This window comes from Pleurodeles waltl, chromosome 7 (genome assembly GCF_031143425.1).
Source record: "Pleurodeles waltl isolate 20211129_DDA chromosome 7, aPleWal1.hap1.20221129, whole genome shotgun sequence".
NCBI classification, from domain to species: domain Eukaryota; kingdom Metazoa; phylum Chordata; class Amphibia; order Caudata; family Salamandridae; genus Pleurodeles; species Pleurodeles waltl.
Genome location: NC_090446.1, coordinates 1,028,167,147 through 1,028,192,333, shown reverse-complemented (window position 1 = coordinate 1,028,192,333; position 25,187 = coordinate 1,028,167,147). Strand labels below are relative to the sequence as shown.

At 45.7% G+C, this 25,187-nt stretch overlaps 1 protein-coding gene across 1 annotated transcript in view; it reads left to right on the top strand.

The window, feature by feature from the left end:
- PRKAR1A (protein kinase cAMP-dependent type I regulatory subunit alpha) overlaps positions 1 to 25,187 on the top strand; it is a 252,595-nt gene that overhangs the window by 117,343 nt on the left and 110,065 nt on the right. The window contains exons 7-8 of the mRNA XM_069199844.1: positions 3,996 to 4,154; positions 16,951 to 17,011. Of these exons, the coding sequence (XP_069055945.1) occupies positions 3,996 to 4,154; positions 16,951 to 17,011 (220 nt within the window). The remainder of the gene's footprint in view (positions 1 to 3,995; positions 4,155 to 16,950; positions 17,012 to 25,187) is intronic.

Genomic DNA, 25,187 nt, shown 5'->3' with positions numbered 1-25,187 from the left:
CTGGGTGAGGGGTCTCTAGGGTGGCATAGTACATGCTGCAGCCCTTAGAGACCTTCCCTGGCATCAGGGCCCTTGGTACCAGAGGTACCAGTTACAAGGGACTTATCTGGGTGCCAGGGTGTGCCAATTGTGGAATCAAAAGTACAGGTTAGGGAAAGAACACTGTTGCTGGGACCTGGTTAGCAGGCCTCAGCACACTTTCAATTCAAAACATAGCATCAGCAAAGGCAAAAAGTCAGGGGGTTACCATGCCAAGGAGGCATTTCCTTACAACACCACACCCTGAGAAGGGACAAATCAGTAGAGTAAAACACAGCTCTATCGTAAAACCACCAGGAAGCAGAATGGACTTGAGTATAAATGTATGGCGTTAGCATAGTCAGAAAGCAAGATGTCCATACTTGCAGGTTAACTGAAAGGGTCCTCAACAAATCTTGATACCATACATCTAAAGTGGGAGGGAAAAAATATACTGTCTGGGTGGGCTAATCCTCACCTCCGTTTCCTTAATAGAATGAAATTCTTTTTTAGCTACCTTAATGGAAAGTTTCAATTCTATGTCAGAACCGGAGGTGAGGAATAGGCTGATTCAAAGCTTCCCCACAAGTAGGAATGCTAGATGCTGGACTGGTTTTTAGTAAAACCTCTTAAACGTAGAATCAGAAGATCGGTCCGTTACCTTAACAATATCTTCCAGCCGGGCTCCTAAGGAGAGTGCTTTCAAAACCATGGCTCCACTCAAGGAATGAGCACCCAGGGAAGAGATGTCAATGCTTGCTTCTTGCATGGTCCATTTGACCCACATGGCTATAGTAGGGGATGAAACGCAATGAGGAGTTCTCTCCCCATGTAAGTGCAATGAGGAATGGTTTCTCCCCATATGGGGAGAATGTCCTCAGTCATATATTCATAAACCTTCAGGGTCCTTACTACACAGTTTAAGAACGTCAGGAAACTTTCGATATGGCACCACCCTGGAATTCCTGAGTTCCTGCTGATGGTAACCCCATCCGAGGTGAATACTCTACCTGTTAGATCCAAGGCATGGGCGTCTGAGACTCAAACAGAGTAGGGTAGCTAACTTTGCTGATAATTGCTTCCTGAAAAGGTACTCATTTGTTGGCCAGGACTTAAAAACGGCACAATACTGTATTTACATCCCATAAGGTGGAGTATCTGGGTTTGTTCGGAATGGACAGTCTAACACCCCTCAGGAGCTTGCATACCAGAGGATGTTCTCCTACTGGGTGACCACCAGCTGGGGTGTGACTTGCTGAAGTAGCTGATCTGAAGGTATTAATTCACCTGTAAGCTAGGCCTTCTGAAGCCAAGGAGGCCAGAAAGTTGAGGATATGGACAATGTACGCCCTCAGGGATCCAGAAGTAGAAACCATACTTAAGACCGCCAGATCGGAGAAACAACCACTGAAGCTGGGTCAACAATCTCATAATCATGGCAAACGGGGGGAAATGCATACCCCACCTCTGTGCTCCAGTTCTGGAGAAAGGCGTCTGTTGGCACTGCATTGGGGTCCGGACTCCAACTGCAGTACCTGTCCAGCTGATGGTCAAGGTGGGAGGCAAGCAGATCCATCGTAAAAGGACCCCATGTGTCTAGAATCTCCTGAAACACCTGAGGGTGTAGTTGCCAGAGGCTGGCATCCTGCCAATGTCATGAGTGCCAATCCACCACGTTTGTCTGTCCCCGGGAAATGCTCTGCCGTGACAGAGATCGGACGGTTGAGACAGTAGGACCAGAAGTCCCAGGATAAGTCGACGAGAAGTTTGGACCTCATCCCAGCAAGAAGATTGATGTAACGGGCAGCCACTACATTGTTCATCTTGAGAAGAACAACAACACTGGGCTTTGTCTCTGGTCCAGCATATGACCTCGTAGGACCCCGCCATCACCTCCAGACAGTTTGTATGGAGGTAGAGCTCTACGGAAGACCATTTTTCTTCTGTGGAGAATGCCTCGCAGTGGGCACCCTAGCCTGACGTCAAATTCTATATCCAGACCAGGTTGAGAACCAAAGATGGCAAGCCTGTTCCAGGCTTCCATATGTTCCATCCACGGATGGAGTTACTTGGCCTACTCTTGAGAGGGGAAACTGACCAGGAGTAAGTGAGACTCCTGTGGAGATGAGATTTTTGAGGTCTTATGCCTGATAATGCCCTAGAATATGTCCTGGATGGATGATAACAAGAGACCTACAATGCGGGCTATCTGTCGTAGAGGGGTAGAGTGCCTGGCCAGAGTGCTCCGGAGTTTTTGATTTTGGATAGTTTTTGTGATGGAAGTCTCAGCCTAGCTATTACAGAGTCCACTCTTAAACCTAGGAATTGGATAGACTGGGTCAGAACGAGGAAGGTGTTTGGGTGGGGGTTTAGGGGGGTGGAGGTCCTGCACCAACATGGAGGGCTTACTGGATCTGCGCTATTATCTAGATTCCTGCAGACTCTCGCAGTCTGAGGCAGCTGGGGAGTAGTGACCATCTAAGAAGTCTGGCGAGGAAGGATCCCTTGATGTGCTGGATGGAGGGGACCCCGGTCATGACAGTGGGAGGCCATGAAGGCCTTTTTAAGGTGGGCAAAAGCATCTAAATGGGCCCCAGGATCTTCTGCGTGCCTGGGGTCAGATTGTGTGTCTGGCTGGTGTGTGGGGGAGGGGTGGGGGGGGGGGGGCAGGGGGATGGTAAAGGTGCCAAAGGCCCAGCAATTTCTTCCCCCGAGGTGGGGGAGTTGTGAAAACTGGGCTTCCAGATGAAGCATTTTCCTCTCCAACGGTGCAATCGCCTGTGACCCTGCCTTCCATATGGATGGATGGAAAAAATTACTATAGATGGAGAGGTAGGCAATTGCCTCCTCTTCCTCCAAATATTCTGGTGGGTCCTCCTCAAAATAGGACTCTGAGTCCTGCATAATTGAATCAAGGCTGGGCACAGCCTGTAGGACAGAGGGCTATAAACGTTGGAGTCAGCCCAGTACAGTTAATATGTAGCGTTCAAAGAGCAAATGTAGGCCTGGGGGTGGGGCCGCAATTCAGAAGTATACTTTTGGCACTCAGTGTGCAGAGGTAAGGCCTAACTAGGCCTTTGGACAGAAACCCCTTGTCTGAGTGGTGTAATTTACACCAGTGTTAAGTCCATTAAATAAACTGAACATCGTCCTACGCTCAAGTGTGTTCAGACTTCAGGTGGGGCTGACACAGCTGGGAAACAGCCTCCAGAAAGCAGCCCAGCGCGTCTCTCTGGAGAGGGAAACTCACAGAAAAGATGCGCCGGCTGACTGAGGGTAAAGATCGTGCGGAGGCTAAAACTGATGTGGTGTGTGGCCCTCTAGCAGTCAGCTGATCGCAAACCCGCCCAGAGCCCAAACAAAGATGAAATATTACAAGAAAGACGGCCACAGAGGAGCGGTAAATGTTCCTGTGACTGCGCTGTAAGGAAATACACGTTCACTAATAAAATACAGTACTATAATTGGCAAAGTCAGAAACATTCAGGGAGACACTGAGGGACTTATCTGAAAGGCTGCTGGAGCAGCAAATAAAAAGGGAGCTGGAGTGTTGTGAAGAGGCTTTGAGGGACAACTCTGGCACCAGATTGGACATTATGTTGTGGTTATGTTCCCTAGGCCTAATGAGAAATTAAATTTTCATACCGGTTGACTTGTTTGAGGAGGTCTTTTTCAATGGCTGCTGTAGAAATAAAACAGGGAAAGAACAGCCTAATCCTCGTCTGCAGTCCTGACATAGAATCAAGACCACAGTAAATACTGGAACATCTGTGTTTCTGATAAGTAGCTGTTTCTGTGTATAAGGAGCTGTTCTAAACTATTTTCTGGGTCCGAATGAAATCTGATCTTTAATGAAGTATTTTATTCTTAAAGGTAAGCACCTGGTACACTGCTGTATGAAATAAATGGAAAAATATTAGTATTCTTCTTGCAGATTCGGTCTTCAAAAACATTTACATGCCTGTATTACCTTTTAGGTGTATGTCAACAATGAATGGGTGACAAGCATTGGAGAAGGAGGAAGCTTTGGAGAGCTGGCGTTGATCTATGGAACCCCCAGGGCAGCAACAGTGAGAGCAAAGACAAATGTAAAGTTGTGGGGCATTGACAGAGACAGCTACAGAAGAATCCTTATGGTAAGAACATTCTTGTTCTTGTTGGACCCATGGATGTGTTCAGTTATAAGAGGAATAATCAGGAGGACAACTTATTTTGTGAAACTGTCAGTACTCATGGCTTTTCATTTAATTTTCTGTAATGTGCAGATCAAAGATAAGCTGGTTGGAGATAAAATTGGTTCATATTTTTCTGTCTCCTTTACCTCTAAGCTTACTAGCGAATATTCACTCATAAGGTTTTTTTAGGAATTATTTTCGTCTCCATTTCAAATTATTAGGCCACTCTTAGGTATTTGTTTTGCTTGTGGGTTGTATTTTCTAACTAGTTTGATTAGTAGAATAGAAGCTGAAACTGTGGCTTTGATAAATCGTGGACACTTCAGTAATATTCATGCCAGACCTAAGCGCAAGAACCCAAAACACTTCAAGTAATTATTTTCACAAATGTTAATGCATAACTTGAAGCATTTTTTATTTTTTTTCAAATGGCCAATTGAACCTATAAATGCAACAGTCTAAACCTTTTTTGTAACTGCTTCTTTAAATTAGAAGTGCAGATTGGCAGCGCTTGCCATAAAAAGGATTAGCTACTGTATACCTTTTAAAATGATAATACTGTTCTAGGGTGCACAAATCGGACAGGACATTATTCCGCTGTTCAGGTTGAGATTCCTAAATTTGACACAGTTTTTGAACAAATAAAAACATGTTTTCTAATGAATATCTGTGGTCTCCGGGCATACTGCAATACTGTACAAGACAATGGAATAGTCCTTACAATGTGCAAAAAGACATTAGGATATCAGGAAAAGCTTCCTCACTGATGTGAAGAGCATTCTGGAACTTCTTCTGAGAGATTCTCAATATTTTGTAGTTATTAAAGTGATTGTTGAGGTGTTTTAGAGAGAAGACCTCTCTCTAGGTCAAGGTACTCTACATTGAGGATACACGATCAAGGCATGCAGAGAGAAGACCAAACCCTGGGTAAAACATATAGGATATAAACAGTGGTTTTCTTATTCACACCTATGGCCTGTTACGAAGCAGCCTGTATATACCCTCCTGGAAAGTTACCAGAAAAGAATGATCCAACATCTGCACCATGGAAGACATTTCCATGCAAGAATGCCCTATCTTCACATCTGAAACCTCTTGGGTAGAGGTGTAATTGCACAAGAAAGAAAAAAAGGAAACGGCATGCATAGATTATAAAAATGTACACTGGATAACTAGCCCTAACACCAGTGCCTTGCTTTGAAGTAGCAAAATTCTGCCCCTCAGAAATACTCTCAAGAAAGGGAAGGCCATCAGTGACTAAATCTACAAGATGTACTTTCCTAGATTCCAGTAATACAAAGGCATACAGTGAGTACCAAAATAGCGTTTCCGAGGATCTACTATTAAGCCTCACATCATCTCTAGGGCCTTCTCCAAGTGCTAGTAGGAGCATCCCACCTTAGAAGAAAAGTAGTAGGTCTGCTCTCATCTAGATGATCGGTTATTGTTGGAGTACATATTTATGAAAGAAAGTTCCAGGCTGCAGTTATGACTGTGGAGTTCTAATTGCTACACATCAATTTTTGGCCAAACGTCATCTTTCTCCCAGATACAGCATCATTAAATAGTATCGTTGTGAGGTACATGCTAAGCAAAGTTGAATCTTTTGGAGGAGAAACTGCGTTCCATCCACTTCTGTGCATCAAACCTCAACGTTTCAGCAGCTCGCTCACCACTGTTAGATTCTATGTTGCTTTTTCATTGTGCCCAATGTACATGTGTACACGTGAGCCTTGTTTTGTTCCCCTTGTTTGCTGTTGACAACAGAATGGAGCTAGGGAGTGGGGCTACGGTACCTGTAATATGGTCCAGAAATGCCACCAAGATGTTTTGGTAAAATCCTAAACCACAAGATCTAAAGTGGAGTGATTTGTAAATTTCTCGAGAGCTCAGCGATGGCAAAATTGGATTGAACTGCACATTACAAATCAGCATATTTATTTTTATATGGCATGTTTATTTTGTAGTAGTTAGCTTGAAAAAGCTGTTTTGTTTAAAATGCAGCTTGCAGCGATTGTAATTGGAAGGTTTGGGTTTTGTTTAACTTCCTTGAATGAATTGTTAATGGAAAAATAGGTCGGATTTATGCAGTTCTGTGCTTACATCATTTACTGCATAATTGTGGATTTACTATATTTGCCTTTATATTTTGTCACAATTTACTAAATCAGCAGATTTCACCACAAATGTTATTCAACCAAATCGGTGAATAAATAATGCTTGAATGTGCTGCATAACTGTAGGAAAGAACCCCTTTTGGACATGGTCACCCCCATTTTTTGCTCATTGGTACTGAAGGTTTTCAACTGAAAAACAGGTCCCAAGTGGCAGTGCTCTTTCCCTAAAAACCAGGTACCAATGTGTACTATTGACACACACTCCTCTACCCTTTTGAGTCACTAGTAAGAGGGTACCACTGGTACCAAGGGTGTGGGCAGTGGAGAAGGTTCCTAAGTGCCGCTGCACATCGGCATCTCCCTTGGAGTGGAGGAGCCACTTCCCTTCTTCCTACAGGCACCAACCACAGCATCCAGTCCACCGTTCTGCTGACCACTGGGTCCACTGATTCAGCGGCCGTCCAGGAGAAGGCCAGCATGCTCTGAGACCAATCCCATCTCCCCTCCAAGTGAAAAAACATCCAACAGTGCATCGGAAGACTTGCCATTGAGGGATGTCCGCACTGCACAGGGCATCCTTCTCGGCCGTCCATCTGCCTTGTTTTGTCTCTCCTTCGGCAGATCACCCAAAGAGCAGTGTGCGCCTTGACACAGGAGCAACGCTGCTAAAGGTCTTCTGCACCCAAACACCCCGGCCTGGGTCCATGACTTCCAGCGGTACCTTGGAACCAGTAATGATAAAGTAGGGGTTCACAGACGTCAAAGTTGTGAACCACTGGTTTATACTGTATTTTAATTTCCTGGAAGGCCCGCTGAAAAAAATGCATCGGAGGTAGCTGACCAGTTGCTTTAGAAGTGAATACCAAGGAAGTTTACTGAGGACCCCTCATAAGAGCATACCTGTTGAATGCCGAGTATGTTTTTCCTAGGGTTGAAAAATAACCAAGTTGCCAGCCTATAAATTTAAGCTTCACCTCATAGTTGTGAAAAGAAAAGGAGAGATTTTAGCTCTTTATCTCATAGATTGGGTAAGTGGTTCATAAAAGTAATAACCAATAATGGTGATGTGGACTTCTTGTCTTCTCTCTCTTGCCACTGGAAATTTGGTTAAAAACTACACATATGCTACCGTTGTGTAGCAGCCAGAATTTAATGTGAAACAAAGCTCATAGCTATTATGACATCCATAGAAAATGCCAGGCTGTGTAGTGGAACATCTTTTATGTCTGCTGTAATGATGGCAAGTGGACTGTGAAAGGTATCTGCAGTAAATTCATAAAATTGGCCAGGCCATGATAGCTCTTCCCGTTATTTACAGTGAATTACAAAAGGATTCCCTCTTATATGCCTAAAATGTTCCTTAAGAACAAGATCAGCCCAGAGAAAAAACAAAAATCCATAATATGGATGTTTTTTGTTTTTTGTTTTTTTTGTGTAAAGCAGAAATCTTGCTGCCAGAACCATGTTGGTTAAATTCTCTAGCGCTGGATCTTTTATAGATTTACATGCCTGAATCATTTCCACTCGTTGAAGTGGGAGTCCCACAGTACTTATAATAAAGCAAAGTACATCAGTAGAATCTGCACTAATGGAAGTGAGCCATTGACTAGATAGCCTATGTAGGAAAATGGCTACTTGTTGCAGTTACCCCCCACTTTTTGCCTGATTGTAATGCTGACTTGACTGAAGTTTGCTGGGATCCTGCTAACCAGGCCCCGGCACCAGTGTTCTTTCACTTAAAATGTACCATTGTTCCCACAATTGGCACACCTCTGGCACACAGATAAGTCCATTTGAAAAGGTACCAAGGGACCTGTGACTAGGGAAGGTCCCTAAGGGCTGGAGCATGTGTTGTGCCACCCTAAGGGACCCCTCACCTAACACATGCACACTGACATTGCAGATTGTGCGTGTTGGTGGGGAGAAAAAGGCTAAGGTGACATGGAATCCCCCTAAACACTGCCTGTGGCATAGGTAAGTCGCCCCTCTCGCAGGCCTTACAGCCCTAAGGCAGGGTGCACTATACCACAGGTGAGGGCATAGCTGCATGAGTACTATGCCCCTACAGTGTCTAGGTCCATTCTTAGACATTGTAAGTGCAGTGTGGCCATATTAAGTATATGGTCTGGGAGTTTGTAAAATACGAACTCCACAGTTCCATAATGGCTACACTGAATACTGGGAAGTTTGATATCAGACTTCTCAGAATAATAAACCCACACTGATGCCAGTGTTGGATTTATTACAAAATGCACACAGAGGGCATCTTAGAAATACCCCCTGTATTATACCCAATCCTTCAGTACAGGACTGACTGGTCAGTGCCAGCCTGCCACTGAGACCAGTTTCTGACCCCATAGGTTGAGAGCCTTTGGACCCTTTGAGGCCAGAAACAAAGCCTGCCTGGGTGGAGGTGCTTCACACCTCCCAACTGCAGGAACTGTAACACCTAGCAGTGACCCTCAAAGGCTCAGGCTTCATGTTACAATGCCCCAGGGCACTCTTGCTAGTGGAGATGCCCGCCCCCCGGACACAGCCCCCACTTTGGGTGGCAAGTCCGGGGTGATAATGAAAAAGACAAGGAGGAGTCACCCCCTCAACCAGGTCCACCTCTAAGGTGACCAGAGCTGAAGTGACCCCCCCCCCCCCCCTCCTTAGAAAATCCTCCATCTTGGTTTGGAGGATTTAGCCCAATAGGGATAGGGATGTGCCCCCTCCCCAAAGGGAAGGAGGCACAAGGAGGGTGAAGCCACCCTCCGGGACAGTAGCCATTGGCTACTGCCCTCCAGCCCTAAACACCCCTAAATCTATTATTTAGGGGCGACCCTGAATCTAGGAAATCAGATTCCTGACAGCCTAACAAGGACTGCAGACCTGGAAAGGAGACGACTGCTTTGGCCCCAGCCCTACCGGCCGGTCTCCAGATTCAAAGAACCTGCAACAGCGACGCATCCTGCAGGCCCAGCGACCTGTGCCGACTCAGAGGACTGCCCTGCAATTCCAAAGGACCAATAAACTCCTGTGGACAGCGGCTCTGTCCAAAGCAAGAAGAAGAAACCGTCTTTAAAGGGACTCTCACCTCACTCCAGAAGCACGAGTCCCCACCACTCTGCACCCAACGCCCCCGGCCTGTGTCCAGAGAAACCAACACCACAAAGGTTACCGACAGACGACTCCAACGACGTTTCCACCCTGAGATGACCTCCCTGCACCCCCCACAGCAACACCTGCAGAGAGAATCCAGAGGATCCCCCTGACAGCGACTGTCCGGTAACAAAGAACCTGACGCCTGGAAGTAACACTGCACCCGCAGCCCCCAGGCCTGAAAGGAACCAACTACCGGTGCAGGAGTGACCAGCAGAAAACCCTCATCTTTGTCCAGTTGGTGGCTGGCCAGAGAAGCCTCCCTGTGCCCTGCCTGCATCGCCAGAGTGACCCCCGGGTCCCTCCATTGATTTCAATCACAAACCTGACTCCTTGTTAGTACACTGCACCCGGCCGCCCCTGTGCCGCTGAGGGTGTATTTTGTGTGCCTGTGTGGGACCCCCCCACCTGTGCTCTACAAAACCCCCTTGGCCTGCTCCCTGAGGACGCAGGTACTTACCTGCTAGTATACTGGAACCGGAGCACCCCTATTCTCCATAGGCGCCTATGTTATTTGGGCCCCTCTTTGACCTCTGCACCTGACCGGCCCTGTGTTGCTGGTGCTGTTTGTTTGGGGTTGACTTGAACCCCCAATGGTGGGCTGCCTATGCCCCAGAGACTGAACTTGTAAGTGCTTTACTTACCTGAAAAACTAACCTTTACTTACCTCCCCCAGGAACTGTTTAATTTTGCACTGTCCACTTTTAAAATAGCTTATTGCCATTTTATGCCAAACTGTGTACATTACTGTTTTCATTCACAGTTCTATGTTTACCTATGCCAAGTACCTTACAATTTATATACTTGCTTGAATTCTGAATCTTGTGGTTCTAAAATAAATTAAGAAAATATTTTTCTATATAAAAACCTATTGGCCTGGAGTTGTCTTTGAGTCCAAAGTATACAGCTTAGCCAATCAGCCGAAAACACTCTCTAGGAACATGGCCACTCACAAAAATGTTTCCAGGGGCCAAAAAGTTTGGTCTGTGATTTGACCAAGGGCCGCATTGATGCCAGCAGTGGCAGTCGGGTTGGGGGGGGGTGGGGTGGTGTTTGCACGTAAGGTGGATGTAGGGGAAGTGAAGCATACACATCTAGTGGCCAAATTGCACAATTAGCCTTTAAATAAAGCTGGCCTATTTATTTAACTTCTTTCTAAAGCTTGTGCTGAGTCGAGTAAATAACAGTCCAGTGCTACTGTTGATCAGGGGGCCTCATGTAAAGGTCATGAGGGCCGCATGCGGCACCCTGCTCCATACTTTGAGTATCAGTGGTCTAGACGGTTCTCAAGAGAGGCAGATTCCCTCAGATTTTCTACTGCATGTCGTATGATGGGAGTCTCCCTCCGCTCTGCTCAGTTTTCAATCTTCAGTCACATTCTGAAGCAAAACACACACAAAAAAAAAACATATATATTTTTTTTATATATTTTTTTTATTTAGATATGTATTCTGACTGGCCGTCATGTCAGAACCAGCTAAAAACTGAATTTTCTTAGCTTGCAACAGCTGCAGCAAAAAGAGGCTCCGCTCTGAGGATTCACATAAGAATTGAATACATTGCCTTCATCAAGAACATAAGGTGAAGGATTGTAAAATTTGTCACAACTTTTCCAAAAAGAAGCTGAAGGACAGGAAAGGCAGACTTTTACTTTGGTTCCAGAAACTAAAAACTCATGAAACACCTCTCTGGACAGGAAAGTGATGAGTCTTCTAACACTGTGTCATCTAAGAAAAGACACAGATCTGCTGAAAAACAACCTTCACTTCAGCCTATAAAAAATCATGAAGAAATCCCATCAGATCTCATCTGGCCAACACAAGACTCATCCTCCTTAAAAAAGGAAAAAGTTCCTTCAGAAAATGTTTATTTTGAGCCTAATACTCCTTCTCTGAAGAAAACTAAGTCAAAAAAGACTTCGCTATCTCTACCGTTCATGACGAAATAAGATTTCACTCTGGCGTCATCGACTGCTTGTTGATGGTGGCTACTACGACTTCAACATCGACGTGTACTACAGCATCGACACCCATGATAATTTCATCGTCACAGTCGTCGACTACTATCGCTACTACAAGAATAACCATGCCTTCAGTCACTGTCATTGGTGCCCCTAAACCCAACAAAGTTGCCATCGGTGAGGGAACCGACAAAGAACACTACGTCAATGAGTGAACCGTTAACTATGAGAACACTGTTGATGACAGACCCATCGCAATGAAGCCCATGCAGACGAGGGACACCTTTATGATCAATACTCTGAGTGAACGGTCGATGATGAAGAATCCGTTGCTCGTAAATTGTCGGCGATTAAATCTACATCGAGGGACCCTCTGTTGATGAGGGACTCGTCAACAAGGAATCTGGGTGACAATTCAACACTGCAAAAATCCTCATTGGCGACAACATTTTCAGGCCAAGCACACAAGCGCCCTGGCCTGTTGTAACCTATCTGTGGACTTTTAACCACGCCCACAGCACACCCATCACTATTACTTGTTCATGGGCTTGCCTTTCAAAAATCCTTTATCATTGGTAAATGCTTTTTGTCCCTCCTTCGGGCAGTTTTGTTACTGCCTTGGCCATAGACCCTGTTACATGGATAATTGCACATTTGCTGATACGTTTGACTGCGAGCAAACTTCTTTTCCCTTTAGTGTGTCTCCTTCATGCTCTCACTCGTGGCGGCCGTGGCACTTTGAATCGGCTGGCTTATGTCAACTGTTTTATTTTTCATTTTCAATTTATGTGGCAAGAAAAGTCCAGTTTGGAATTTACAACGCTAATGGCTCTAACTCGAGCCAACGCGAGACCCATTGCTTTGCAGATGCTTGTTACCTTTGTCCTTGATCTTTCCAAGGCAGAAATCTCCTACAGGAATTCTCCCATCCCACACTTCTCTCATTAAGGTCATCTCTACCACAAGCACATCTTCATGATGATGAAGACTGTGATGATGATGGACCCTTTGGGGTAGCTCGTAGTACATCAGAACTTAACGTCAAGGGTCAGGAAGATGAAGATGATGAAGGGCAATACTGTGATGGCTATTATTATACTATGAGTGACCATTCTGAAACTCGCCTTCACAACAAAAGCATCAGGAACAATCCATTCAGATGCCAGTCTTTAGTGATCGGCTTGGAACATATGCTCCAGAACTATTATCGCAGGCTTCCTGACCCAGTGGAAATGCTCCTGTGAAGCAGACCCCAAGACCAGCACCATCGCCTCCTCCCAGAACGCCTCTTTCACAGCCATCAAGTCTACTGTCCACACTGCATCCACAGGTGGGTCCCAGCATAGCTGATCAGATACGGTTCCTCCTAAATCCCTAGAAGTCTTCAGTTTTGCAAACAGCCTTTTTATGGAACTATAGACAGAGGAGCATATTCCTGTAGAGGTGTTTTTTGTTTTTGTTTTTTTAACCCTACAGAAATCAATACCAGTCTTGTCAGGCTCAGTACCATCAAACATATCTGTACCAGCAAACTTTCAGACAGCCACCATCAGTGACACATAAGCATCCCACTAGAGGAAAGTTTTCTTTCCGAGACAGGTATTCCAACAAAAAAGCAGTGACCAATCCAAAATGCCGGCTACCCTGCTCAACTCACCCTCTCCATTGGCGGGTCAGATTGCACACCATTTCCATCAGTGTTACCTCATTACTAATGGGTGCTGTAACTAATCGCAAGAGGTCATATCCTAGAATTTCCAAAGATGCCGTCCAGTACCCCATCAAAGGTACCACCCCTTCCGCACTTGAAACAACTTCTTGTTGAAGTATCCAGTATGCTGCGGAAAGAAGCGATAGAAATAGTCTCGAAACCACAGAAGGGAATGGAGTTCTATTCTCATTTCTTCCTCATTTTTAAGAAGACAGGAGATTGGCGCCCTATTTTAGACTAACACAAATTACTTGATGAAGCAATCTTCCTGATTGGTGACACTCTAGGTAGGATATCCTTCAGCTCCTCAGGCCAGGAGATCACATGACTGTCTTAGACCGCCAGGATGCATATTTTCATATATCACATCACCCAAGACTGCAAAGTTCTATGCTTCAAGGTGGCCTGCATGCACTACCAGTTTACAGTCTTCCCATTTGGACTGAAATTAACACCGCACATTTTCACCAGGGTATTAGCTCCATTGGCGGTCTATCTCAGACAGAGTGGAGTTCAGGTCTTTCCATACCTGGACTACTGGGTGATAAAAGCGCATACATTAAAGGACGCAGCATACTGTCTGGCATTGTTCTGCAAGGTAGGTCTTGCAGTCAACTTTCAAAAATCTTTCTTGACCTTGATGACAACATTGACATTTCTGGGACCAAACAAAGCATTCACCGCTCTGGACAGACCAGAAAAAATGTGACAGCTACGAAATAATTTAACTACACAAAAGTCTGTTTCTGTCCGCATATACAAGTCACTCCTCTGAATGCTTTCCTTATGCACTCTTCTCATCCTGAACTGCCATCTACGAATGCCACTACTCCCAAGAGGAATTGGGCAAGCAGTGGCTGCAGACTCCAGGTTTGTTCGAGGGCATTATTGTTGGCATCACTGCAATAGTGACAAGCCATGATATGGTGGACCAGACTATCCAATCTATCAGAGGGGCTATCATTTCTGGCACAAATCCCCAAATATGTCAAAACAGATGTATTGCTGGAAGGTTGGGTGGGGCCCATCTGCAAATTCTAACGCTAAGGGGCAAATGGGATTCCAAGGAATTGAAATAGCACATAAATCTGTTGTAGCTGAGAGCCATCGCTTTGGCGTTAAAACCTTTTCTACCGAAGTTAGCATACTCATCTGTGTTCATTCGGACAGGTAATTGCACCAGCATATTCTATATCAACAAGCACGGACAAACGTGCTCACCAGGCCTATCTATTCAAGCACAGGAGTTGTGGAATTGGCTCTACAACATCAAATAAAAATCATGGCCAAAAATGTGCCAACATTCTCGCGGACTCATTAAGCAGGATCAGCATCACCTGCCACAGGTGGGAGCTCAATTAGCACATTCTGGATAACCTATTCCATCGTTTGGGCAAACCAAAATTAGGTCTGTTTGCGACAGGGAGAACAAAACTGGCAATTCTTTGCAAGTTGAATCCCGAGAAAGAATTGTGGGGGAATCTTGCATTTTTCAATGAGATGGTGAGGAATCTAAGCTTTTTCCCTGATCCCTTTGATCCTAAGGTTTCTTGGAAAATTGAAGAGGGAAACCCTGCCATTACCCCAAGATAGCCCAAACAGTTTTGGTTCACTGAGCTCCTGCTCCTGTTAGAACAATCTCATGTTCAGCTCAAACCAATATCATCACTGCTGACGATGAGCCAGGTCCGTCATCCCAACTCGACCTCACTACACTTATCAGCTTGGCTCCTAAGTAAAATGAATTTGCTGGGTTAGATATTCCTTCAGACTGCATGGAGATACTGGCAAAGGCAAGAGGGGACACCACTAACAAAACATACAAAAGCAAGTGGAAGAGATTTTGCATCTGGTGTGCAGAGCACAACATTCATCCTTTCTCCTTTATTGGCAGAACAAATTCTCCCTTGTTTACTAAATCTAGCACAAGGATTAACCCATCCTTGCATTAGAGTACATCTGGGGGCAATTTCCAGATTTAGACGTTCTAATAATACAAAGTCTATGTGGTCCCCAGAATTATAAAACAATTTTTAAAAAGCCCGTCCAGGACATATTCCCAAGTGAAGACGCCACTGCCATCACAGCTACTGTTTGTGGTTTTAGGTCAGCTTATGAAAGCTCTATTCATACCCATTTACAAAACAGATCTTCAGTACCTCACTTGGAAGACCGCACTTCTTCTAGCTCTGGAATTGGCCAAGGGGGTCAGCAGCATTCAAGCTTTTACCATAAAAGAACTGTTTCTTCAGTTCAAATCCGATAAGGGTAATCCTTCAGACCAATCCCAGATTTATACCAAAGGTGCCTTCGGACTTCCACTTAAATGAGCCAATAGTGCTAAAGACTATTTTCCCATATCCACTAACCATTGCAATTACGTCATTACACTCTTTGGACGTCAAAAGATGTCTCAAGTTCTATTTGCAGAGAACCCATCATATTTGCAAATGTGCTCAATTATTTGTGACATATGGTATCCTCAGACAGGGTCATCCAGTCTCCAAACAAACCATTGCCAGATGGATTTCATCCGCCATTCAGTTTTGCCACAGACAATCAGGAAAACCATTGCGAACCGCAGTTAAGGCCCATTCCACCAGAGCTGTCTCCATCTCTGTTTGCTGGTGTGCCTATCCAACACATCTGCAGAGCAACAACATGGTCTAGTAGGTACACCTTTACGAAACATTATTGCCTTGATGAGTCTGACAAGACTGATGCGGCTGTGGGTCAAGTAGTATGACGACATCTGTTCCACTAAGGAAAGCCTCTAACAACTGTTTCCCACCATCTGCTTTATTTCTATATTGATATATAAATATATTGAGTGATTTTTTTTTTTTTACCGGGACGTTAGTTAGGTCCTGACTTTACTTGTACAAAACCATAGAAATTCAGCAGTTATAGATGGAGTTCTTTCAAGTAACTATAACTTGTACCCTGATGTAACTACAACTCATGCCCTCACCATGCACTGTTAATTACCCCACATAATACGTCACTCATGATATCTTTGATAACATAATTGATAATATCAATGTAACATTTGCAGTAAATTTATTTAGCAGGAAACTGTGCATACCAGGGGCGCGAGTTATGGTTATTTGAGATAACTCTAACTGATGAATTTCTATGAATTGGTACTTTTAAAATGTGAGCCTAACTGTAACGTCCCCGTAACCTTTGTTTTTTAATTTTATACATATATATCTTATTATGTATATGTACAGACATTTATATATGTATACAAAGATGCATTTCTCTTAAATTAACTGATTTACTGCTGACTATTCAGATTCAAGCATGTTAATCTATAGGACGTCCAATCCTGGAGAAGGAAATTGGTTACTTACCTGTAACTGTAGTTCTACAATATTGGTATCCTTTATAGATTCACATGCTACCCACCCTTATCCCCTAAGAGGATTTCCCTTTTCTTTAGGATTACAATTGTACACTTGTGCTTGAAAATCTGAGGGTCTCTGCCTCTCTTCAAAGTGTTCTAGAGGATGTTGTCACCTGATTGGCTAAGGTGTATACTTTGGTGGCTTTTTTTAAAGAAAGTACATAGTCTATAAAGTCAATGGTTAATTGCCATTAGTGCCCATTATACTGATGTGCATTGCTTTATTATAAGTACCGTGGGACTCCCAATTTGACGATGTGGGAATCCTTCGAGCATGTGAATCTAGTAAAGATACCAATACTGGAGTACTACAGTTATAGGTAATTAACCAATTTCATTTGTAACATAAATTACTAGAATGAAAAGGCACCTTATGTCTATCATCGTTTAACTCTTATGTTCTTCCTATATTTCAGGGAAGCACACTGAGAAAGAGAAAAATGTATGAAGAATTTCTAAGCAAGGTGTCTATATTAGGTGAGTGAAAAAGAACTTATTTTGAATTGCAGTTTTTGATACTGAGATTGCTTAACTTATAACTGCAGATTGAAATGGAGGGTTATCTTTTATGACTGTCAAATGAAGGGAAAGCTTCAACTTTGCAACCAAATCTTTTTTTAATTCACAGGAATTGTCCCTCTGTCTTTTTTTTCCTCTTGTTAGTGGACCAGTAAGGGGAATAGCAACCCCCATGACATCAAACCTATGCCCACTATCTTTAAATTATTGTTTGCACTGTTGGAATCAAAAGCACTTCCCATAGCATGTTCCTTGTAGCTCTCCTGGACAAGGAATCCAAGAGGCTGGAGAGCTTGGGAAAGAATATATTTTCTTGCACCAGCCCTGTTGTTATTGTGGCCAGTAAACACTGCATGATTATTGGGCCACTATGTTCACACTCTGTGGGGGAAATGGTTGCGCAAGTGCTGCCACAGGTCCCGGAGGAGTCCAAGTGTAAGGAAATGCCTCCTTGGCATGGTTGCCCCCTGACTTTTTGCCTTTGCTGATGCTATGTTTACAATTGAAAGTGTGCTGAGGCCTGCTAACCAGGCCCCAGCACCAGTGTTCTTTCCCTAACCTGTACTTTTGTATCCACAATTGGCAGACCCTGGCATCCAGATAAGTCCCTTGTAACTGGTACTTCTAGTACCAAGGGCCCTGATGCCAAGGAAGGTCTCTAAGGGCTGCAGCATGTCTTATGCCACCCTGGAGACCTCTCACTCAGCACAGACACACTGCTTACCAGCTTGTGTGTGCTAGTGAGGACAAAACGAGTAAGTCGACATGGCACTCCCCTCAGGGTGCCATGCCAGCCTCTCACTGCCTATGCAGTATAGGTAAGACACCCCTCTAGCAGGCCTTACAGCCCTAAGGCAGGGTGCACTATACCATAGGTGAGGGTACCAGTGCATGAGCATGGTACCCCTACAGTGTCTAAACAAAACCTTAGACATTGTAAGTGCAGGGTAGCCATAAGAGTATATGGTCTGGGAGTCTGTCAAACACGAACTCCACAGCACCATAATGGCTACCCTGAAAACTGGGAAGTTTGGTATCAAACTTCTCAGCACAATAAATGCACACTGATGCCAGTGTACATTTTATTGTAAAATACACCACAGAGGGCACCTTAGAGGTGCCCCCTGAAACTTAACCGACTATCTGTGTAGGCTGACTAGTTTTAGCAGCCTGCCACAAACCGAGACATGTTGCTGGCCCCATGGGGAGAGTGCCTTTGTCACTCTGAGGCCAGTAACAAAGCCTGCACTGGGTGGAGATGCTAACACCTCCCCCAGGCAGGAATTGTCACACCTGGCGGTGAGCCTCAAAGGCTCACCTCCTTTGTGCCAACCCAGCAGGACACTCCAGCTAGTGGAGTTGCCCGCCCCCTCCGGCCAGGCCCCACTTTTGGCGGCAAGGCCGGAGAAAATAATGAGAAAAACAAGGAGGAGTCACTGGCCAGTCAGGACAGCCCCTAAGGTGTCCTGAGCTGAGGTGACTCTAACTTTTAGAAATCCTCCATCTTGCAGATGGAGGATTCCCCCAATAGGGTTAGGATTGTGACCCCCTCCCCTTGGGAGGAGGCACAAAGAGGGTGTACCCACCCTCAGGGCTAGTAGCCATTGGCTACTAACCCCCCAGACCTAAACACGCCCTTAAATTTAGTATTTAAGGGCTACCCTGAACCCTAGAAAATTAGATTCCTGCAACTACAAGAAGAAGGACTGCCTAGCTGAAAACCCCTGCAGAGGAAGACCAGAAGACGACAACTGCCTTGGCTCCAGAAACTCACCGGCCTGTCTCCTGCCTTCCAAAGATCCTGCTCCAGCGACGCCTTCCAAAGGGACCAGCGACCTCGACATCCTCTGAGGACTGCCCCTGCTTCGAAAAGACAAGAAACTCCCGAGGACAGCGGACCTGCTCCAAGAAAGGCTGCAACTTTGTTTCCAGCAGCCTTGAAAGAACCCTGCAAGCTCCCCGCAAGAAGCGTGAGACTTGCAACACTGCACCCGGCGACCCCGACTCGACTGGTGGCGATCCAACACCTCAGGAGGGACCCCAGGACTACTCTGATACTGTGAGTACCAAAACCTGTCCCCCCTGAGCCCCCACAGCGCCGCCTGCAGAGGGAATCCCGAGACTTCCCCTGACCGCGACTCCTTTGAACCTAAAGTCCCGACACCTGGGAGAGACCCTGCACCCGCAGCCCCCAGGACCTGAAGGACCGGACTTTCACTGGAGAAGTGACCCCCAGGAGTCCCTCTCCCTTGCCCAAGTGGAGGTTTCCCCGAGGAATCCCCCCCTTGCCTGCCTGCAGCGCTGAAGAGATCCCGAGATCTCTCATAGACTAACATTGCGAACCCGACGCTTGTTTCTACACTGCACCCGGCCGCCCCCGCGCCGCTGAGGGTGAAATTTCTGTGTGGGCTTGTGTCCCCCCCGGTGCCCTACAAAACCCCCCTGGTCTGCCCTCCGAAGACGCGGGTACTTACCTGCAAGCAGACCGGAACCGGGGCACCCCCTTCTCTCCATTCTAGCCTATGTGTTTTGGGCACCACTTTGAACTCTGCACCTGACCGGCCCTGAGCTGCTGGTGTGGTGACTTTGGGGTTGCCCTGAACCCCCAACGGTGGGCTACCTTGGACCAAGAACTGAACCCTGTAAGTGTCTTACTTACCTGGTTAACCTAACAAATACTTACCTCCCCTAGGAACTGTGAAAATTGCACTAAGTGTCCACTTTTAAAACAGCTATTTGTGAATAACTTGAAAAGTATACATGCAATTTTGATGATTTGAAGTTCCTAAAGTACTTACCTGCAATACCTTTCGAATGAGATATTACATGTAGAATTTGAACCTGTGGTTCTTAAAATAAACTAAGAAAAGATATTTTTCTATATAAAAACCTATTGGCTGGATTTGTCTCTGAGTGTGTGTACCTCATTTATTGTCTATGTGTATGTACAACAAATGCTTAACACTACTCCTTGGATAAGCCTACTGCTCGACCACACTACCACAAAATAGAGCATTAGTATTATCTATTTTTACCACTATTTTACCTCTAAGGGGAACCCCTGGACTCTGTGCATGCTATTCCTTACTTTGAAATAGCACATACAGAGCCAACTTCCTACATTGGTGGATCAGCGGTGGGGTACAAGACTTTGCATTTGCTGGACTACTCAGCCAATACCTGATCACACGACAAATTCCAAAATTGTCATTAGAAATTGATTTTTGCAATTTGAAAAGTTTTCTAAATTCTTAAAAGACCTGCTAGGGCCTTGTGTTAGATCCTGTTTAGCATTTCTTTTAGAGTTTAAAAGTTTGTAAAAGTTTGAATTAGATTCTAGAACCAGTTGTAGATTCTTAAAAAGTATTCCAACTTTTAGAAGCAAAATGTCTAGCACAGATGTGACTGTGGTGGAACTCGACACCACACCTTACCTCCATCTTAAGATGAGGGAGCTAAGGTCACTCTGTAAAATAAAGAAAATAACAATGGGCCCCAAACCTACCAAAATACAGCTCCAGGAGCTTTTGGCAGAGTTTGAAAAGGCCAACCCCTCTGAGGGTGGCAACTCAGAGGAAGAGGATAGTGACTTGGAGGACAATTCCCCCCTACCAGTCCTATCTAGGGAGAACAGGGTCCCTCAAACCCTGACTCCAAAAATAATAGTCAGAGATGCTGGTTCCCTCACAGGAGAGACCAACACCTCTGAAATCACTGAGGATAGCCCCAGTGAAGAGGACATCCAGTTAGCCAGGATGGCCAAAAGATTGGCTTTGGAAAGACAGATCCTAGCCATAGAGAGGGAAAGACAAGAGATGGGCCTAGGACCCATCAATGGTGGCAGCAACATAAATAGGGTCAGAGATTCTCCTGACATGTTGAAAATCTCTAAAGGGATTGTAACTAAATATGAAGATGGTGATGACATCACCAAATGGTTCACAGCTTTTGAGAGGGCTTGTGTAACCAGAAAAGTGAACAGATCTCACTGGGGTGCTCTCCTTTGGGAAATGTTCACAGGAAAGTGTAGGGATAGACTCCTCACACTCTCTGGACAAGATGCAGAATCTTATGACCTCATGAAGGGTACCCTGATTGAGGGCTTTGGATTCTCCACTGAGGAGTACAGGATTAGGTTCAGGGGGGCTCAAAAATCCTCGAGCCAGACCTGGGTTGACTTTGTTGACTACTCAGTGAAAACACTAGATGGTTGGATTCAAGGCAGTGGTGTAAGTAATTATGATGGGCTGTACAATTTATTTGTAAAAGAACACCTGTTAAGTAATTGTTTCAATGATAAACTGCATCAGCATCTGGTAGACCTAGGACCAATTTCTCCCCAAGAATTGGGAAAGAAGGCGGACCATTGGGTCAAGACTAGGGTGTCCAAGACTTCAACAGGGGGTGACCAAAAGAAAGGGGTCACAAAGACTCCCCAGCAGAAGGGTGATGAGACAACCAAAAATAAAAATAGTAAAGAGTCTTCTACAGGCCCCCAAAAACCTGCACAGGAGGGTGGGCCCAGAGCCTCTTCACAAAACAATGGGTACAAGGGTAAAAACTTTGATCCCAAAAAGGCCTGGTGTCATAGCTGTAAACAGCATGGACACCAAACTGGAGACAAGGCCTGTCCCAAGAAAGGTTCCACTCCAAACTCCCATCCAGGTAACACTGGTATGGCTAGTCTCCAAGTGGGATCAACAGTGTGCCCAGAGCAAATCAGGGTCCACACTGAAGCTACTCTAGTTTCTGAGGGTGGGGTGGATTTAGCCACACTAGCTGTCTGGCCGCCTAACATGCAAAAATACAGACAGCAACTCTTAATTAATGGGACTAGAATAGAGGGCCTGAGGGATACAGGTGCCAGTGTCACCATGGTGACAGAGAAACTGGTTTCCCCTGGCCAATACCTGACTGGAAAAAATTACACAGTCACCAACGCTGACAATCAGAGAAAAGTACATCCCATGGCAATGGTTACTTTAGAATGGGGAGGGGTCAATGGCCTGAAACAGGTGGTGGTCTCCTCAAATATCCCAGTGGACTGTCTGCTTGGAAATGACCTGGAGTCCTCAGCATGGGCTGAGGTAGAACTAAAAACCCATGCAGCAATGCTGGGTATCCCTGAACTGGTGTGTGTGAAAACAAGAGCACAATGCAAGGCACAGGGTGAAAAAGTAGAGCTGGAGTCTGGAAAAATGGCCCAGCCTACCAAGAGAACAGGAAAGTCAGTTTGGAACCCAACTGCAACACAGCAAAAGAAAGGGAACCTCTCTTCTCAGGAAGAAGTTCTGCCCTCTGAGGGAACTGAGCCTTTGGAGCTTGAACCTTACCAGGTTGAGCTCTTAGGCCCAGGGGGACCCTCAAGGGAGGAGCTGTGTAAGGGACAAGAAACCTGTCCCTCTCTTGAAGGCCTTAGGCAGCAAGCTGCTGAAGAGTCCAAAGGCAAGAAAAATGGAACACATAGGGTCTATTGGGAGGATGGACTCCTGTACACTGAGGCATGAGACCCCAAACCTGGTGCCACTAGGAGAGTGGTAGTGCCTCAGCTGTTCAGAGAGTTCATCCTAACATTGGCCCATGACATTCCCCTTGCTGGACATTTGGGACAAACCAAGACGTGGGAGAGGTTAGTCAACCACTTCTACTGGCCCAACATGTCCAACATGGTTAAGGAGTTTTGCCTCTCCTGCCCCACCTGTCAAGCCAGTGGTAAGACAGGTGGGCATCCAAAGGCCCCCCTCATTCCACTTCCTGTGGTGGGGGTGCCCTTTGAAAGAGTGGGTGTGGACATAGTTGGTCCACTAGAACCTCCCACAGCCTCAGGAAATATGTACATCCTGGTAGTAGTGGATCATGCTACCAGGTATCCTGAAGCTATTCCCCTTAGGTCGACTACTGCCCCTGCAGTAGCCAAGGCCCTCATTGGTATCTTTACCAGAGTGGGTTTCCCTAAGGAGGTGGTGTCTGACAGAGGTACCAACTTCATGTCAGCATACCTAAAGCACATGTGGAATGAGTGTGGAGTGACTTATAAATTCACTACACCCTACCATCCACAAACTAATGGCTTAGTTGAGAGATTCAACAAGACATTAAAAGGCATGATCATGGGGCTCCCAGAAAAACTCAAAAGGAGATGGGATGTCCTCCTGCCATGTCTGCTTTTCGCTTACAGGGAGGTACCACAGAAGGGAGTAGGATTCTCACCCTTTGAACTTCTGTTTGGTCATCCTGTAAGGGGACCACTTGCCCTTGTTAAAGAAGGCTGGGAGAGACCTCTCCATGAGCCTAAACAGGACATAGTGGACTATGTACTTGGCCTTCGCTCTAGAATGGCAGAGTACATGGAAAAGGCAACCAAAAACCTTGAGGCCAGCCAACAACTCCAGAAGTTTTGGTATGACCAAAAGGCTGCACTGGTTGAGTTCCAACCAGGGCAGAAAGTCTGGGTTCTGGAGCCTGTGGCTCCCAGGGCACTCCAGGACAAATGGAGTGGCCCTTACCCAGTGCTAGAGAGGAAGAGTCAGGTCACCTACCTGGTGGACCTGGGCACAAGCAGGAGCCCAAGAGGGTGATCCATGTGAACCGCCTTAAGCTCTTCCATGACAGGGCTGATGTGAATCTGTTAATGGTAACAGATGAGGATCAGGAGGCAGAGAGTGAACCTCTCCCTGATCTTCTGTCATCAGACCCAAAAGATGGCACAGTAGATGGAGTGATCTACTCAGACACCCTCTCTGGCCAACAGCAAGCTGATTGTAGGAGAGTCCTACAACAGTTTCCTGAGCTTTTCTCCCTAACCCCTGGTCAGACACACCTGTGTACCCATGATGTGGACACAGGAGACAGCATGCCTGTCAAGAACAAAATCTTCAGACAGTCTGACCATGTTAAGGAAAGCATCAAGGTGGAAGTCCACAAGATGCTGGAATTGGGAGTAATTGAGCGCTCTGACAGCCCCTGGGCTAGCCCAGTGGTCTTAGTCCCCAAACCTCACACCACAGATGGAAAGAAAGAGATGAGGTTTTGTGTGGACTACAGAGGGCTCAATTCTGTCACCAAGACAGATGCCCATCCAATTCCCAGAGCTGATGAGCTCATTGATAAATTAGGTGCTGCCAAATTTCTAAGTACCTTTGACTTGACAGCAGGGTACTGGCAAATAAAAATGGCACCTGGAGCAAAAGAAAAGACAGCATTCTCCACACCTGATGGGCATTATCAGTTTACTGTTATGCCCTTTGGTTTAAAGAATGCCCCTGCCACCTTCCAAAGGTTGGTGAATCAAGTCCTTGCTGGCTTGGAGTCCTTTAGCACAGCTTATCTTGATGATATTGCTGTCTTTAGCTCCACCTGGCAGGATCACCTGGTCCACCTGAGGAAGGTTTTGAAGGCTCTGCAATCTGCAGGCCTCTCTATCAAGGCATCCAAATGCCAGATAGGGCAGGGAACTGTGGTTTACTTGGGACACCTTGTAGGTGGAGGCCAAGTTCAGCCACTCCAACCCAAGATCCAGACTATTCTGGACTGGGTAGCTCCAAAAACCCAGACTCAAGTCAGGGCATTCCTTGGTTTGACTGGGTATTACAGGAGGTTTGTGAAGGGATATGGATCCATTGTGACAGCCCTCACTGAACTCACCTCCAAGAAAATGCCCAAGAAAGTGAACTGGACTGTGGACTGCCAACAGGCCTTTGACACCCTGAAACAGGCAATGTGCTCAGCACCAGTTCTCAAAGCTCCAGATTATTCTAAGCAGTTCATTGTGCAGACTGATGCCTCTGAACATGGGATAGGGGCAGTTTTGTCCCAAACAAATGATGATGGCCTTGACCAGCCTGTTGCTTTCATTAGCAGGAGGTTACTCCCCAGGGAGCAGCGTTGGAGTGCCATTGAGAGGGAGGCCTTTGCTGTGGTTTGGTCCCTGAAGAAGCTGAGACCATACCTCTTTGGGACTCACTTCCTAGTTCAAACTGACCACAGACCTCTCAAATGGCTGATGCAAATGAAAGGTGAAAATCCTAAACTGTTGAGGTGGTCCATCTCCCTACAGGGAATGGACTTTATAGTGGAACACAGACCTGGGACTGCCCATGCCAATGCAGATGGCCTTTCCAGGTTCTTCCACTTA